The 17,730-nt window shown below is 42.1% G+C and overlaps 1 protein-coding gene across 3 annotated transcripts in view; it reads right to left on the reverse strand.

The window, feature by feature from the left end:
• Positions 1–1,274: 1,274 nt before the first annotated feature.
• Positions 1,275–17,730, reverse strand: part of TEX2 (testis expressed 2) — a 149,656-nt gene continuing 133,200 nt past the window's right edge. For all 3 annotated transcript variants that reach the window (XM_036757227.1, XM_036757229.1, XM_036757228.1), the window contains 4 exons: positions 10,430–10,555; positions 8,300–8,509; positions 5,577–5,697; positions 1,275–3,057 (listed from right to left, as the gene is read on the reverse strand). In XM_036757227.1, the coding sequence (XP_036613122.1) occupies positions 2,932–3,057; positions 5,577–5,697; positions 8,300–8,509; positions 10,430–10,555 (583 nt within the window). In that variant the 3' untranslated portion in view covers positions 1,275–2,931. The remainder of the gene's footprint in view (positions 3,058–5,576; positions 5,698–8,299; positions 8,510–10,429; positions 10,556–17,730) is intronic.

Consider the following 17,730-nt stretch of genomic DNA (forward strand, 5'->3'; position numbering starts at 1 on the left):
CATTACTGGGGAACCCATAAGAGACCATTAAATTTATATTTAGTTTGATCCATTATAATTAGACTAAGTTCACCTGTGATTTTGAAGCCCAAAGAACATACTGTATTTTGTATATGATATGCATGAACTTGTCTGTATCTGGTCTCCATATTCATTTTTTAAGGGAAGGAACAGTGAAAGAAGGTATGTTCCACATACACAAGCTTCATTAGCAACAGAATGTGGGCAGCTGATTAGTGAACTTTGGGTGTGTTTGCTGCTTAATAAAGTTGTTTTTATAGTCCCCTTTGGTTAACCTTCAGTTGCTACCCAATCTCACATTAATTTTGCTGACCACCTATATTTAAACAAAATCCAACAAACGTATATTATGCATCTACTTTGTGCAGAACACTGGGCTTGGCACTTCAAGTACAAAGTTTACATGAGACACTATCTTTTTCTTCATATACCTTTACCATCTACAAGCGAGAAGAAAAACATTTCTAAATAATAGCAACAGGTATTTACATGATATATGTAAATATATAAAGGTGTTCAACACCCTTTACAGAAATGCTTTCACCCAGTCCCAAACAACCCTCAGAGGATGGCAGGGATTATCATCTCAGCCCTCAGAGTTACGAAGTTTTGAAGAAGTGGTAACCCACTTGAATAACTTACACATCCAAAAGATATGTCTGGGGGAAGACATATTTTTTGAGGACCAAAAAAAAGGTCAAGTCCCATGAAAAGACAGATTAGGAACACACTCGAAAAGGATACAAGTGTATAGAACTAAATGTTGTAGAAAAGTGTTAGGTGGTCCGTTAGAATCCTGTGCAATGTTACTGGCTGTGCAGCCCTGGGCAAGTCGCCTCCCCTCACTGCCTCAGTCCTCACCAGAAAGATGGGGACAATAATAGCACCTACCTCCCGTGGCATTTGTGCGGCTCAAATAAGAGAATGTAAAGCGGTTGACAAGCCGTTAAGTGCTATGTAAATGTTGGCTGTTACATGTTATGGACCGAGATTTAATTGAACACTCATTAAGCACCTACTACGAGCAAGAGACCATGGAGGTTCTGGGGAGACGACGACAAAACTAAACGGTTTCCCACAAACTTTCTGCCGTGGCTTAGCAGCTTACTTAGCAGAGTTGAGCACATAATTAAAGTGACAAGCAACAGGGATTTGGATGTGCAGGTTATGTTCCAGGGCCAGGCAATCTTAGAATCTATAGTTGGGCTCTATTAGCTAAGCAGGGTCAAGGAAAAATCAATGAGCTGCTCAGGTATTAGACATGAGATATTTATTTTGTGAGACAATGCAAGTGATTGTAATTCCCCACATACTTCCGATTAAGTGCAACAGGAGACAATCGTGTGTAATCTCTACACAATAATGCACCTCGTCCTTTTATTTTTAGTTATTGCACAAAAATCAAATCATAAAGACCAGTGAACAAGATGTGCGGACTTTATGAAAGGCAGCTAAGCCTACATAATAAGAATCAGAACTGGACACAAACTGGAATGGTCAAGGAAGAGGAATTTAGTCAGAGAGAATGCAACTAAAAGGAACCAAAATAAGTGTTCAAATACCATTTTCTTCAATATATTAAAAGCTCTCTTTAAATCACATTCAGGCAAGGTGCACGTTTTTTTTGTTTTGTTTTTTCCTTTTTAAACCCTCCACTATTAGCATAGTCTTGTTAGGTATGTATGGTAAATTATCCAAAGTTACACAAGGTAATTTTGATTTGGGTCAAATGCCACTTTGAACACAATGTAAAAAATGAGGTTGTCTTTCTGAAACTAAATGAACATTCTAACACAAATACACAAAGTAAAATTTGGCAACGTTTAAGGAGATGTCACAAATGCTTATTCTCAGCTATGTAGTGTTCCAATATGCAAACTTTTGGTTTTAAATCTCACAACAAAATAGAATTCAGGAGCAGTTTTCTTTCCATTTTTGGCCATTATTTAGAAAAAGAAACTGTTCCTAAAACCAGTTTACAATGAACTTTAGTAAGCATTTTAATTCCTATATAAAACTTCCAGGTATAACACAGTAAACACTGGATGGGAAGCCTGTAAAGTACAAAGGTCATCCCACCCCCCCATGGTATCATGGTATTTCTACAAGCAGAAAAATTGGATCTTTCTGGTCACTGGGTGCAATGTTAGACATTTTCATATGTGCTCATGTTTCAAAAAACATTCAGAGAAATTACAAAGCACTGTGATTGTACCTCACTGGTAAAAGGCTTGGTATGGTTTGATCTCATGGCTTTGCCTGTTTCACAGAAGCCCAACATTCCCACCCTGGCTGAGAGTGTGTTAGTGTGTGTATATATTTTATGGCTACTTGCTTCCAAAGATGCGCAATTTAATGTGAAAAAAAGTTGCTAGGCCTATCTCCTTACTGCCAATGAAATCAGTCACAGAGCAACCCTCGTCCCATGTGGTGCCTCCCTGATAAACACCTGTCATCAGAATCACCCAGAGTGGGGTTTGTGACTGTCCCACACAATCCAAACAGTTCCTTTGTACCAAGGCTGCCTGAGGACCAGCCCTGAGGAGCTGAGGAGAAGAGGGTGTCTTCCCTAGGCTCACCCCCTTCTTGCTTCCTATTTGTCCTTTTGTTGCCACAGCATTTTTTGTAGTCCTGGGAGGCATGAGCTCTGACTCTATCTGTTGTGTGCTTAGAACTTCTGGATGGGCTGGGACAGTTCTTTCATCCTCTGCCCCAGGCAAACCTTCACAGCTGACCCAGGGAGACGCCTCACAGTGGAATGGGAACAGGCAGGCAGAGACACGGCAGAAGCAGGCCTTTGGGGGGAATCTCTGGCACAAGTGAAGGGCACAACTACAACACAGCTCAAAGAACCAAAAACCTTGATGAGTAATCAATCTCATAATACTGTAAACTGCAGGTCTTGACACGTCACAGTTGGTCAGCGGAGGTTTCCACGGGTGGATCTTGGAGCAGACAGGAAGCTGATCGGGGATCCATGGCTGAGTGCATTATTGGGATATAAACATCATCCATGTTTGGCATGACAAAAATTTTCTGTAAAAAGCACAAGAGAAAACGTGTTATGGATTTAGCAATCAGGAGTCTGCCAAAGAAGTTCCTTCTGTTTGGCCTAGCAAGTAAGCCATCCTACCCCATTCTACTTTCATCAGATCCATGTCACAGACTTTTTCCACACATTCTTATTTCTGAAGTAATTATTTTAAAAAGTAACCTAGCAACAATTTTCATCTAGTGAGCTTAGTAACTGGCCTGGATGTCTGACCAAAGCTTAGGATTTTTACCATTTACTCAACTGAATTCTACCATAGCAAAACAGTATGAAAGTTGAAATTCAATCTATCGGGAATTTTTTTTTCTGTATACCTTCTACAACTCTTAAAGTAGAGGCTCAAAATTGTTCTAAAGGGCTATCAAATGACCGAAGAGTTGGCGCCCATGTTCGATTTTTTAATTCAATTCTAAAGTTACAAGTTCTGTCTATTTACACCTATTTCTCTTCCCTTCACAGCCAGTCTTCCAGAAAAAAGCCATTGTGTCTCCACTCCCTAAGCTCCCAGGCACTTCTCAACACCCCTTGCAATCTGGTTTCCAACTTTCCCACCAACTGAAACTGCAAAGTTACCATGGATGTCTCAACTGCTGAATTTCACAGTCCTTTCCAATCCTTATCCTACATGACTCTTGATCCTTGGTTTCTGTGACCCTGCTCTCACCTGGTTCTCTTCCTGCCTACAGCCAATCTTTCCCGACTCCTTTGCTAGATCATAATTCAGTTCCCACCCTCTGAGCAGGAGTGTCTCAAGGCCATATGTTGGGCCCTCCTCTCTTCCTTCTTTACTCTCTCTTTCTGTGAACTCATTTGCTTCCATGGGTTCAAATTGAAGTTCTACAAATAATGCTCAAATGTATATCTCTACTTTTAGGTTGTCTCCTGAGGCACATCAACTTCCTGCTGCATATCTAGCTCTGCCAGGATGACCTACAGAGACTCAATAGAACCAAAGCAGACCAAAGCACAGATGTAGGGCTTAGATCATGTAGTCCAACCTGTCATTTTACCAATGAGGAAATTGAGGCCTATGGAGGTTAAGTAACTTGGCTAACATTATGAAGGGAGTAATGAGTGGCAGATGTGAGAATCACACTCCTGTTTCCAAATCCAACAGCCTTTCTGCTTTGCTCCACGCTGCTCTCCAAACTAACCTTTCCTCCCAACTTCCCTATTTCTGTTTTAGTCACCCTGATTCACAACCCTGGAGTCCTTCTTTGCTGCTCTGTCATCCTCTTACATAGCAGCAGTGGATAAGTCTTATATAATCTACCCCACTGCTTTGCTGGAATCTGTCCTCTTGTTTCCTCTATATCTTAGACCTGGTCTAAGAAGAGGTCCTGACCTCTTCTTACTTGAACCATTTTTTGCTTTTGGTCTGGACTACTTCCATGGCCTGTTAACTGGTCTCTCCCCTCCTTAACCCACCCTCCACATAACTGCCAAAATAATCATGCCACTTCTCCCCTTATAAAAAATCTTACAGTGGCTCCCAACTGCCTCTAGGATAAGATTCAGATTCCTCCTGATCTCGCTTCACTGTGCTCTCCCAGACTTATTTCACACTACAGTACTCCTGGTGCCCCCTGCACTTTAAGTTCCATGCCACTGCTTCCCACAGGCTTCCCTTTGAGTCTGGAATGGGCTCCTGCCTCATCCGGGTCTTAAGAGTCCTCAGCCCAGCTACTCACTCAGACTCAACAGCTTTCTCGAACACCCACTCCCAGGTGTGGGTGTGCTCTTCTTCCTCTATGGACATTAGTAGCTGATCACTGCTTGTGGATCAAGTGAGGTTGTGTTTCCCCTCGTGGAAGACACTAAATCTTTTGAGATCAGGGACTTCTTTATCTGTCTTAGCATCCCCAAAGCTTTGCTCCCCGTAGGTGCTTAGGAAATGTTTATTAAATTGAACTAGTGTTGCCTCTAGTGCAGAGAAGCATTTGCCACAAATGAAGGAACTGAAATGGGAAGAAGAAACTCAACAAATCTCTTAATTTTTAAATTTCACAAATTCAAAGACCCTTTATTCCATCTGCTACAGTATGTGGCTCTAATTTAATTTGCTGCAAATGTCATGAGTGGTTTCACACAATGGATAGGAGGTTTGCTTAGATGACTTCAAAGACCCTTAACAACTGAAAGCCTATCATTTTATGAGACTGAAATGCTCCTTAGCAGCTGAGGGCTAGGATACTCGTGGAATCAGGGAAGATTGAGTTAACCCCCACGCTTCACCACCCAGGTGCTTAGGAGCCAAGAAATAATGGAACAGACCTGGCGCATGCTAAGTTAACTCTAATCCAAGTTGGATAGATCTGAGATTCAACTGTGGTTCCAACAGGTAAGGAGAATATAAAAACAGTTTTAGCATTCTGGCAGAGAGCTCCTGAGACCCAGGAAAATTCCTTGCTGACTATACTAGTCAGTTACATTTACTGTTTATATGGCTAAGTATTGAAAGAGTTCATAATGATTCAAAGGCTACATGATATAACAAATGTACCTGAAACTCCTGTTCCAGTTTCTTCTCTATCCAATCAGTTACATGAACTATAGTCACTTCTCTCTCACCAAGTTTTGGCCGAGCCTTCAGTTCCACATGTGGTGGCTTTCGGAAGCCATACCTTGAAAGAAAATCCAAATACAGAAGTACAATTTCTTCATAAGCAAAGAAGATCTCCAGGGTGGGCTATAGCTAAAATATGCACTATGCATGAAAAATAAGACCATTTAATACCATTTAAAATGTGACCTTATAGCAGGGGCAGAGACACACCAAAATAATGACTGATTGAAATGCTGTCAGATACAAGAGAAGTACAGAAAGCTCCTCCTAATTCCCTTTTGGTACTTTAAAAATCATGTGCTATCTATGGGCTAATTCCCAGAGCCCAGAAGAGGTCAGATAATTTTACAGCTCTATCAGCACTGCTTTAAGAGCATCTGTCCTCCCACACCTCTTCTCTTCTCACATTATTTGGACAACTTAGCTAGATAGCTATCTATGCTATCTAGCATGTGCTATGCTATCTATGATGCCGAATGAATGAATGAATGAATGTCCATTTCAATTTTGCCACCGATTTCCTTGGGATATGCTTACAGAGAACAATAATAGCATATGGCAAAGAGAAGGCTGTCATTCCTGCTTTAGAGTTCTGTGGTGGATGTTTAAAGCCCAGCCAGAGTGAAAGTGTTCTGATCACTGACAGGTTCTAGAGTGACTTAACAGCACTGGTTCCTGGTTCCTCTTGACACTGAAAAGCTGTGTTTGCAACTTTGGAAAGACCTCCTGGGTCAGCACTTTAAAAATAAAAAGTGTTCTTTTTTTTTTTAATGCCTTTTATCTATATCCCAGATATTTCAGTTATTTCCCACCTCTTCTGTGATAGAGAAAAACAATTAAGTGAAAATATTCAAAACAGTAATTATATCTAACAAAGTATACAATATTCTGTGTCTCAATAGTTTCCCATTTCTCTTCTAAGAGAGAAGAAATGTTTCTTGGTTTGGTTTCTCAGCTACTCAGTATGATTTCCTCTTAGTGATATTTTCATTGTGTGGTCACTGTGTATTCTGTTCCCTTGGTTCTGCTTATTTTGCTCTGCATCGGCTCAAGTAAATCTTCATACTTTTCTCCAAATTTCTCATATTCATCATTTCTTACCACACAATAATATTGCATCATATTCATGTACCATACTTTTTTCAGCCATTCACCAACTGATGGACACTCACTTTGTTTCCACTTATTTGCTACTACCCAGTGCCACTATGAGTATTTTGGTCTTAGGCTCTCTGTTTTTTCAGATTCCCCTTCCCATCCCTCACCCCACCTCCACACAGCTGCCAAAATGATATTCCTAATGTTCATATTTGACCATAGCATTCCCCTATGCCAGAAGTTTCAATGGCTCCCAGAGCTTGCCTACAGGATGAAAGATAAACTCCAATCTCCTCTTTTTGACATTTAAAGCCCTTCGCCAACTGGCTCTAGCCTATCCTTGTAGTCTGATCATACATTACTCCCACTAATTCATTCTACACTGGCCCACTTTCAGCACCTCATACATAACATTCCAGATCTCATCTCCAGGCCTTTTTACAGGCTGCCTCCCCTCACCTCACCCCTGCCCCCCTAGAATGTTTTCCCTCTTCTTGTATTTGTATCCTGAATACCTAGCACAGAGTAGGTGCTTAATAAATGCTTGATTAACTGATATATACTTGGCCATCATCTCTGTCTTTGACTTCCTTGGAGAATATGCCCAGTAGTTTGATTTCTGGGTTAAAGATTATGGACATTTTAAAAACAACTAATTCCCAGAGCCCAGAAGAGGTCAGATAATTTTACAACTCTATCAGCACTGCTTTAAGAGCATCTGTCCTCCCACACCTCTTCTCTTCTCACATTATTTGGACAACTTCCTCCACTATCTCCTCCTTTACTCCCTTCTCACTTCCAAGCCAGCCCCTGCCCCGCCCCCCAATCCTATCTCTTCCTGTTCTATCAGGCTGTACCCTTCACTTCACTTTCCCCTTCACTCTCTTCTCTTCAAACTCTCGCTATTCCCCCATCCTTAAAAAACCACTCATTAGCTCTTGCCATCCCACAGCATGGTTCTGACTGAGGAAGGTGCAGTGAGAAAGGAAGAAGAGCAAGGATGATATTTTTAAAAATTAGATAATTTTCTACCTAAAAATTAGATAATTTTCTGGCTGAGAATTTAGTATTCAGAACCTCCAATTCAACAAACCTTCCCCCATACTGGTGTGTTCAGTACTCCTGGCAGTCCCTGATCCAGCCTGCTATAGGGAACAACAAGTCCTGACACAAGGGACAATGATGTGACAGGACTGGGGCTGCTGTAGCCACAGATAAAATCCTTTTCTTCCCTATCACAACACAGCTCAAGACTCTGGCACGGCCTGGGGTGGGCGCACGTGAAGCCAACCACCATGAACCTGGCCTCCCACTCACTGAAAAGGAGATTTTTCTAATGTATGAGGACCAATTCAATGTAATTTAATCTTTTGCAAAAGAGTGTGAAACCAAAACCTAATTAACTACCACTAAACTAACCCATGATGAATTGATGAAAAAACATTCAGACTTCATATGGTTAGGACTGTGCTGCTTTCAATAATCTAACAATTAAGCATGCCAGGAGCTTCTAACCTCAAAGGAGATACCTGAAAGGAAGAGCACATTCTTGCTCTACATACCATATTCGGTCAGTTGGAGGAGGCGGAATGTTAACTGCTAAGGTTCCTTTACACTCTTGTATTTCAACAGTCAGAAGCAGTGGAGTATTCGAGACTTCCTCAATCTTCTTTTTAATAAACTCTGTCTCAGTTGCTTTTTGGAAATATTTTGATTTGGTGATTTTGTCCACAAACCTCATAATCTTACTTGTCCGGTATCCTCCAACATACCTTCAAATTTAGAATAGGAAAAATTGAGTTACTATAATGACCTCTGGCTCTTTTAGAAACCATTTAGTTCTAGTGGCACATGAGTGAAAAACTTTATTTATACTGTCCATATTCTGACTTAGAGGGAGCTGTGGCATAGTGGAGAGAGTTGGCCTTGGAAGCATGAAGACCTGTGTTCAAGTCTGGCCTCTTGATATATACTGGCTGTGTGATCTTAGGCAAGTCACTTAACAGTTCCAGGCAGAGAAGATGCTAACCTAAACTGATAGGAGGAGTTTTCCTATAACAATGTGTTCATAGATTTAGTCTCTACTCTTCTCTTACATCTTGAGAGGCAGTTATTCACTAGAGGACTGACCTTGGTGTCCAAAGACCTGACTATACTAGATGTGACCATAAGCAAATACTCCCAATGACTCAGGCAACTCTAAAGACTCTATAGGTCCATCTACTCTGAGAAGATAGTTAAAAAAAAACATGAGATTTGTAATACCAAAAAAAAAAAAAAAAAAAGGAAAGGAAAAAGAGTTACATGCAAACATCATATTTCATCATGGCCAAAAGTATCTCACGCAGTAAATTTTTTTTTTAAAAAACCTCTCAGATATTAGAATATAGTCAGAATACTATACTATTTTTGTTAAATCATTGTTATAACAAGTGATATCAATGACCACAGATTTAAACTCAATTTTAATCTCACCAAATCACTACTATCTGTTTTCAAGGTCATACCACATGTATATACTCTCTCCCCAACTAGACCGACAACTCTGAAAGCCGGTGCTATGGGGTTAATTTTAATGGCATTTCCCTTCTCTACAGCATCTAGTGGCAGTGTCTACAATTACTGGAGTAAGCACCAAAAAGCCTCTTTTCCAGTTCATGTTGAAAGCCTGATGTTTTCACACCATCATCAAACAGTGTCTACTCAAGAGTCTATGGTCCCCTAATCGGCACTTCTTAAACTGTGGGTCTCGACTCGTGTCGTGACTACAATTTAAGAAACACTGATGGGGATTGAGAGTGGAAAAAGTTTAAGAAGCCCTGCCCTAAATGAAGCAGGAATGAAATGCTACACAGCTTTAACTAAAAAGTCAGCAGCTGGTAGGGTAGGGAACTGGGTTTTTATGCCTCATTTTCTAGTGGAAAAAATGCTCTAAAGAGAATATTTTGTTTTAGAAAATCTCTACGGTTTTGAGATAGAACGCACAAGCACACCATGTCTAGAGAAACAAGAATTAAAAGAACAGAGCTCATAAGCAGACACTTCAAATAAGGTCAGCAAAACTTTACTATGAGCCCATCTGACCTAATGATTCTTTGCCTCATACATAAGATTTCATAAGTGAACAGGGTGTAAATTTTCCTTTAAGTAAGTGCTAAATCACTTGGTTTCTTTATAGTGATCTCTTGGATTCCAGTCAGTCCAAAGTATCAAGTGTTGTACTTACAATGAGCTCCTAACAAAGAAAAGAGTTGCTCCCTGAAATACTATTAGATCACCCAAATCTTCAACCTCCACTGAAGAAGGTGACCCTAGGATTTCTGCTGCAGAACTAAAAATCAGAGTTTCCATGAACCAAACATAGGGAGGAGCAGCTTCCTAGAGAAAGCATCAGGGGAAATGTTGCCTAGTTTCTCTCCTTTCAGTGCACACTCAACATGACACTTTAGTATCTCAATAAGAGGGACTTTTCCACCTCAGGGAGACATCTCATTCTACACCGGTGCTCTCTTTCTTTTTTTAGGTGAGCTAGACAAATGAAGCATTTAGCTTTGGGACTTAGATTTTAAGCACTGACACATTGGTTATTAAAGCCCAAAGCTCTCAGTTCAACAAAGCCCACAGCCAGGGAATTCACTGAAACATTTAAGATGGGGGGAAGGAAGAAAAAAAAAATGTTCTGAACCACAAACCCTTCAGTCCCTGGAGTGAGCTGCTTGTCTCCACCGACCACTTCTGATGCATCATCCTCATCGGAGGAGCCAGCGCTGGAGGACTCCTCATCACTGTCGGCAAGGCAATATGCCCTCGGCCTGAAACTGAACAAGAAAGTCACCGACAAACTTCTGCGGACTGGCAAGCTTAAAAAAAAGTTATCTCTCACACACACACGAGAAACCACGATGGACTAGCAAGATTAACACATTTTAATATTCTCTTCTGCCCAGCCCAAATAAATAGGCTAATCCCACAGTCCATGAGTCAGTACGATTAGTCATACAGGAGACGAGCTGGTCCAAACACAGGCTGTACCTTTTCCCCCAAAATCTGTTTTGTATAGAACTTGCGTGCAGTCTACGATCATGCTCTTGGTTACCAAAGACATTATTACTTAGGCCTCACTGGTTTTCCCAACAGGAAGGAGTAGAAACTGTTTCTGCAGGAGCAGAAACAGTAGCAATAGCTTTCCTCTGTTGGGGATGCACATGAAGCCCGTCCCTGCTGCAATGTAAAGAAGGTAGGTACAGCCCTCTTGCAGGCTCGGAGTAACTTCCTCCATTTATTCCCTGAACCCTTAGAGAAAGGCAGTTTACTGCAAAGGTATCAGTTCTTTCTTCCACTGTCACATCTGGGGCTGGAAAAGACTCATTAGAGACAGGTAATAGAAGATTTTCAGAAAGTCTCTTCACCAGAGTTTGCACTTGGCCCAGCACAAATTTGCAGTTGGACTCTCCTCTTTTCCACTCGTAAGACAGATGACCCCAGGTTTGAGGACTATTCTTCCCTGAAATGGAGCGGATAAGAACTGTTGAATCCTGGGGTAGCAGTGAGGTTATAGTGAAGCTCTAAAGATTTGCTACCTAGAGGGCTTGCTTTATTAGGAACAGAGCTGGGAGTTGGAGGGAAGGAGAGGAGAGTGGGCAAGTAAGTGTGGCTGTCTGTGTTAAAGGTACTCAGGGCCCTGAAGATCAGGCTTTTCATCCCTGAGAAAGAGGCTAGCTCCACTAAAGAGAAGGGAGTAGAAGTAATTATTTTTCAATGTCTATTTTTTCCCCTTCAAAAATATCTCTGGTGCAGCTTATGTTTGGACCAATACAGTAAATTTATTTAAAGGGATAGTAACTTGAGACCAGAAGACTTCTTTGGCATGCATCAACAAACAGGAGGATAGTTTAACACATTCTATGTATGTAAAGCGCTTTGCAAACCTTAAAGCACTTTGTAAATGTCAGCTATTATTCAATGGAATGCAATGATTTTTATCAAAAGTGCTGGTCATGTTGATTTTGTGGATAAATGGAAGGATGGTAATGATTTCAAGGGTGAGGTGACATTTTGTCCCAGACAGGGGAATCCTTCACCAATGACAACAGGGATAGGGGTCTCTCTGGTTAAGTCACTTGACTTTGAGTCCCCAAATCTCTGAAGGTGTTCTAAGTTTTCACAAAAATCAGCTTTGACTCCAAAGACCTCTTTGTAGCAGAAATTCATACCACCACTTTTTTTTTTCTTATGCCTTCCTAGCCACTGTCCAAGCTCTCCTGGGCCACAGATAAGGTCAATGGCTACTAACACCAGTTTTAGGGATCTTTAACAAGTAACTAACAGAGACACTTAAGAGTTGTTTCAGAGAAGTGAAGTTCTTTTTTGCCAGTTGGTCAGTAAACACTCGTTAAGCACCTACTATGTGCCAGGCACTGTGCTAAGCTCTAAGGATACAAAGAAAGACAAAAGACAATCCCTGCTCTTGAGAAGCTCATAAAGTAACGGGAGGGACAATATGCAAACACCTGTACAAACTCTACACAGCATAAATAGGAGACAATCAACAGAACAAAGATACTAGAATTAAGAAGGTTCAGGAAGGCTTTCTGTGGACAGTAGGATTTTAGCTGGGACTTTAAGGAAGCCAGGGAAGCCAAAAGACAGATGAAGAGAGAAGAGCATTCAAGGCAGTGGGGACAGTCAGTGAAAATGCCCAGAGCTGGGAGACCAGGTGTCTTGTTCTAGGAATAACAGGGAGATGAGTGTCACAGGATCACACAGTGACTGGTGAGAAAGTGTGAGATGTAAGTAGCCTGGAAAGATGGGAAGGAGGGAAGGTTATGAAGGGCTTTCAAGGCCAGACAGAATTTTACATTTGAGCCTGGTGGGGATAATGAATTACTAGAGTTTACTGAGTAGGGTCATGGTCAGACTTTCACTTGAAGAAAATCACTTTGATAGCTGAATGGAGGATGGGAAGAGATTTGTGGCAGGAAGACCAACCATCAGGCTGTTGTAAGTCTAGGAGTGAGGAGATGAGGACCTGTACCAGGGTGGCAGCAGTATCAGAGGAGAGAAGGGAGCATAGGGGAGAGATGTTATAAAAGTAAAATCAACAGGCCTTGTAACAGATTAGATGGGGGAGGGGAATAAGAGAGCATGAGGAGTCAAGGATGACATCTAGGCTGTGAACCTGGATGCACGGGAGGATGGTGGTGCCCTCAACAGTAATATGGACATTTGGAAAAGTGAAGGGGGTGGGGGAAAAATAATGAAATCCATCTGGGACATGCTGAATTTAAGTTGCCTATGGTACATCCAGTTTAGGCAGCTGGAGATGTGAGACTCATCAGCAAAGAAATGATAACTCAATCCATGGGAGTTGATGAGATCATCAAGTAAAATAGTACAGAGGAAGAAGAGAAGGGGGGCCCAGGGCAGAAGCTTGAGGGACACCCAAAATTAGCAGGATAATCATAATTGGTGGGCATGACCTGGATAAAGACCCAGCAAAGGTGACTGAGAAAGAGAAGCCAAAGAGGCAGAAGGAGAATCAGAAAAAAAAGTGTTCTGAAAACCTAGAGAGAAAGGAGCAAAGAGAAGAGGGTGACTGACAGTGTCAAAGGCTGCCCAGAGGTCAAGAAGGATGAGGACTGAGAAAAGGACACTAGATTTGGCAAGTAAGAGATCCTTAATAACTTTGGAGAGAGCAGTTTGGGTTGAATGATAAGGTTGGAAGCCAGACTATAGAGTTAAGAAGAGAGAGAAGAGAAGAGCCTATTGTCCATGGCCAAGGAGTTTAGCCACAAAAGACAGGAGAGATGTGGGATGATAGTTAGAAGGGATGGATGAGTGGAGGCAGGGAGGTTGAAGAGACATGGGCATGTTTGTAGGCAGCAGAAAAGCAGCCAGAAGACCAGGAAAGGGGATAGGGATATTATCGGGGACAGCTGTAGGGTTGTTTTTTTTTTTTTTTTTGCTAAGCAAAAGTGACACAAATTGCATTTTTTCCCTCTTAGATTTTTCCTGAGTCAGATTTTAAAAAGCCAGAGTCAGATGTGGGTGCTTTGCATTTTTTCCCTTTCCAGATCATTTAGTCTTAAGGTGAACACTATAATGGGTACTCAGGGCCTTGCCCACTTTGTTCCTTACCAGGTCCATTTAGTATCTTTTGTACTAACAGTCTGTACGTGTATTATACAGAAGGCCAATACATTCCTGCATAATGGCCTGTCCCTTGAAGAGGCTGGCAAATCCTTGTCCTTTTTAGCCAGGGCATTTGAGAGGGGCCATTTCAACACTAACATTGCGGAACAAATATCAGGCTTCTAAAGCTCATATTTTTGGTAAGGGCAAGGCGACCCAGCAAGGTCAAGTCAGTTGTATTTCTAACTTGTTTCTAGGCAACCACAGTCTTTGCATTGCCTTGGGTCTGCTTCTCTGGCTCTGAGAGCCCTCTGGTGGCCACCAGGATGGACATCAGAGCAGTGGAGGGCAAAGGGGACACTGCTACATTCCTCCGGCCAAGTACGAGTTACATACAGCTGATGACTGAAATCCATGGTGGCTATCAGCCGCAGTTCAAGCATGGTACTCGGGCCTGGACTGTACCCTCCTCCTCTGAAACAGGAACCCATCTGTAAGGGCACCTTCAAGCTCCTTGTGCAACATGCTGTACGGCAGCCTTTGAAATGTGAGAGCCAGCTTGTTTCAGCAGACAGACTTTTGTTCAACATTAAGGGAAAACTCCCTTGCCTGAAACAAACACACTTGCACCTACCTAGTCACAGAAAAATGCAACCAACCTCCATTTCTACTGCCTAGGTCTTCTAGGAAGTGTTTTCTCTAGGAAATGTTTACATGCATTCCAGGGTTACAAAGCTGGAATTGCTCACCATTGCAAAGAGGCATTTCTGCTGAGTTCAGTAATTCCCAAGACACCCCCAATGAAGTTCTTAGGACAGAGGATACAACCCTATTAGGAATGTGTCTTTAACAGTCAGTTGGCAAGAGTGACTTTGCTATCTAGTTCTGTCTTGGTGGTGAGGGTGGCATAATCTCAGTGATTCCTGAGTCTCCAGGGCCCCTTCTATTGAATCAATAGAGTTCTTTTTCATGCACAGCTCTTGGAATATACTGAAATCTGCTGATCCACCAACCTGATTATCTCATCTCCTCCCACATCCATCACCTGGCAGCCTCCAGGACTCACAAGGGAAAATACTAAATGCTGAGAATTGCAGAGGTCTCAGGTAACTGAATTGATCACTCCAGCAGAATACAGGGGCAGGACAACTCTTCCTGGACTGAAAATAGTCATGTGGATGAAACTATAGCAATTGGACTAAACCACAGATGATGGAGAAGCAAAGAAAGTGCTTCCTTTTACAATGAGCAAACTGACGGTAGTGGCAGAGCAGCAAAGGAGGTAGTATTGTCATCAGCCCAAAACCTAGGCCGGTTGATGGAGTCCCTCAGGAATCACAAAGTAATGGCCTCTGGCTTTGTGACTTTATAACGAAAGGAACACCCACAATCTTAACCTCTCAGCATTCAACTTCAGAGGAAATAGGTATGAGCTATTCACTATGACACACTTAAGACTGGCTTCTCAAAGAGACTGGACCCAAACTTAGGTGCATGATCCTTTAAGGCATCACCTTCGCAGGTTAGGCACTAATTTCAATGATGCTGCCACTGATCAAAACATTTTAGGAACAATCTTCACACCATTTTTCGACAGCTTGCTTAAATGATATCACCCAGTTTGGTTTCTAGACTTGGTTCTGAAACTCTCCTGGTTGTTGCCAAAAGCTGACCTCCTTTTCCCCCTCCCAGATCTGCTCCTCTAGAGGAGAGTTCAAAATAACGTGCTGAACATTCTGAAGGTGATTACCAAGGGTTGGGGAGCAGGGTGAGGAGAGAAGAAGCTGCCTGCTATCTGCCAAAGTGGTGACTTGGAAGGAGTGATTGGATTTGGGCATCTATCTTATTCATTTAAAAACAAAAACACCAAAAAGAAAACTTGAAAAACTGCATAACTTGTATAGAAACACTTCTTAGCTATCTTCTCCTAGAACAGGCTTTTCTTTAGGTCATCACAGTGTCATACTGGACCCCGCAGGATAATTAACTTTTAAATAATCCTTGCGGATTCGAAGCCCACAAAGGAAGAATCCCTGTTTCCCCTCCCCTTGCCCACAGGGTACAATTCGAGAATATACTAGGATGGGGTGTATAGCATTGCGGGGGAAGACAGTGACTGGAGGGGTGCCCCAAGATTTTGCTCAGAGGAGAACAGCATTTTAAATGTGCAATCCCGTACAAGATTCAGTTGCGCACACACATTCTAAAGTTCTTCCTAGGAAATACTTTGTAATTCATAGAAACAATGATTCAGAAACCACTTAAGGGCCAGACCTTGCATCCACTGATCCCTTTCTGCACCCCCTCCCCCACCTCAGGTCTGAGAGGAAATCTAGTACCCTCACTTCAGTGAGTTCCATTTCGGGGTACCTTACCACCAGAGGGCTAAGATAAGCTGAAGCAAATCTCAAGAAAAGTACAAGCATAGGAGAAAACAAAAAGGACTGTAAATCCGAAATGTGTACATATCTTAAAGGGGAGAGGGCATGCCTGGAATAAAAGGAAAATAATCCACTTTTCTTAATTTTACTGTCAAGATGGTAAGGGGGTTGAGGAAGGATGTGTGGGAAAGCTTTCTGAACATAAGAAGTCCCTACCCATGCAGGAAGGGCATGATCACTTGGCACGTTTGAAACAGGACAGAAAAAAAGAGGGCAGTAAAGGGCCAGCTGCACGAGCAGAGAGAACCTGGGTGAATGAGATGCTGGGAAACTGGAAAACTTCCTAGGAAGCTGCTAATGGCCCTGAAAAGAAGTGCCTGGGGCAAAAGGCAGTCAGTCAATTATGTTCAGACTCTGCTCTCTGGGTGAGTTAACTGCCAGTCTCACCACCCAGCCATCAATGGTGCTGATGGTTTATTGGAACTTATTTCATTGATTCTCCTCTTTCCAGTGGTTCAGGACAGGGCCACTTCTGGGGTTCCTAATCCCTGCCTCTGGCAATTTATGTTCTGGGGCTTTCCTCTCCAACAGAAGCATCAGAAGATATCATTTCGCTTTGTTTTTCAAATTAAGCAATGGTAATTAAATTAAGCCCCCAAATTAAGTCTCTCAGCAAGAAAGGAGAGTGCACTGGGAGTCAGGAAGCCCTAGGTTGAAATCATAATTCTACACTCTTTGCAAGAAGCCTTTCCAGATCTCCCTTAATGCTTAGCAGTGCCTTATCTCGGTTGATAATTCCCAATTTACCCTGCATGTAGCTTGTCTATACATAGTCGTTTTTGAGTTCTTCATTATACTGTGAGCTCCTGCAGAGCAGGGACTGTCTTTTGCCTTTCTTTGTATCCCCCATTGCTTAGCACAGAGCCTGGCATACAGTAGGTGCTTAATAAATGCTTGTTGCTTTGCCTTTGACCTCTGATGCTGCTGACTGATCCTTTAACCCCTCTCAGCCTCAATTCCCTCAGCTGTAAGACAGGAATGATAATATCTATAACATTTACACTCAGGGGTGGCCGTCATAAGATGACGCCTTAAATTTAGAAGTATTATGTCAGCTATTTTTGTTACTACTTGGCATGCCCTCCCAGAGGAATGCCATGCTAGACATACGTGTGCATACGTACATACACACACAAACACACACATGTACACGCTCGTAAGAAGCCCTGACCTACACAAGGCCACCACTCTGTGATCAATGTCATCACTGTTAACAGATTGTGATCTGACACACTTCCCTTTATGAATCTGAAATGCACTGGGAGAATAGCACCGAATTAAATTACTGAGGAGAATCTAGCATGAAAACATTTCAGGAACCTGGGCATGTTAGGGTCACATAACATTTGTGACTAAATTCCCCAGAGATCATGGTGGCCTTCCAGGAGCAGTAAGCACTTTTCACATAAATGCTTCTGCCT

The sequence above is a fragment of the Trichosurus vulpecula genome, chromosome 4 (genome assembly GCF_011100635.1).
Source record: "Trichosurus vulpecula isolate mTriVul1 chromosome 4, mTriVul1.pri, whole genome shotgun sequence".
Classification (NCBI taxonomy): Eukaryota; Metazoa; Chordata; class Mammalia; order Diprotodontia; family Phalangeridae; genus Trichosurus; species Trichosurus vulpecula.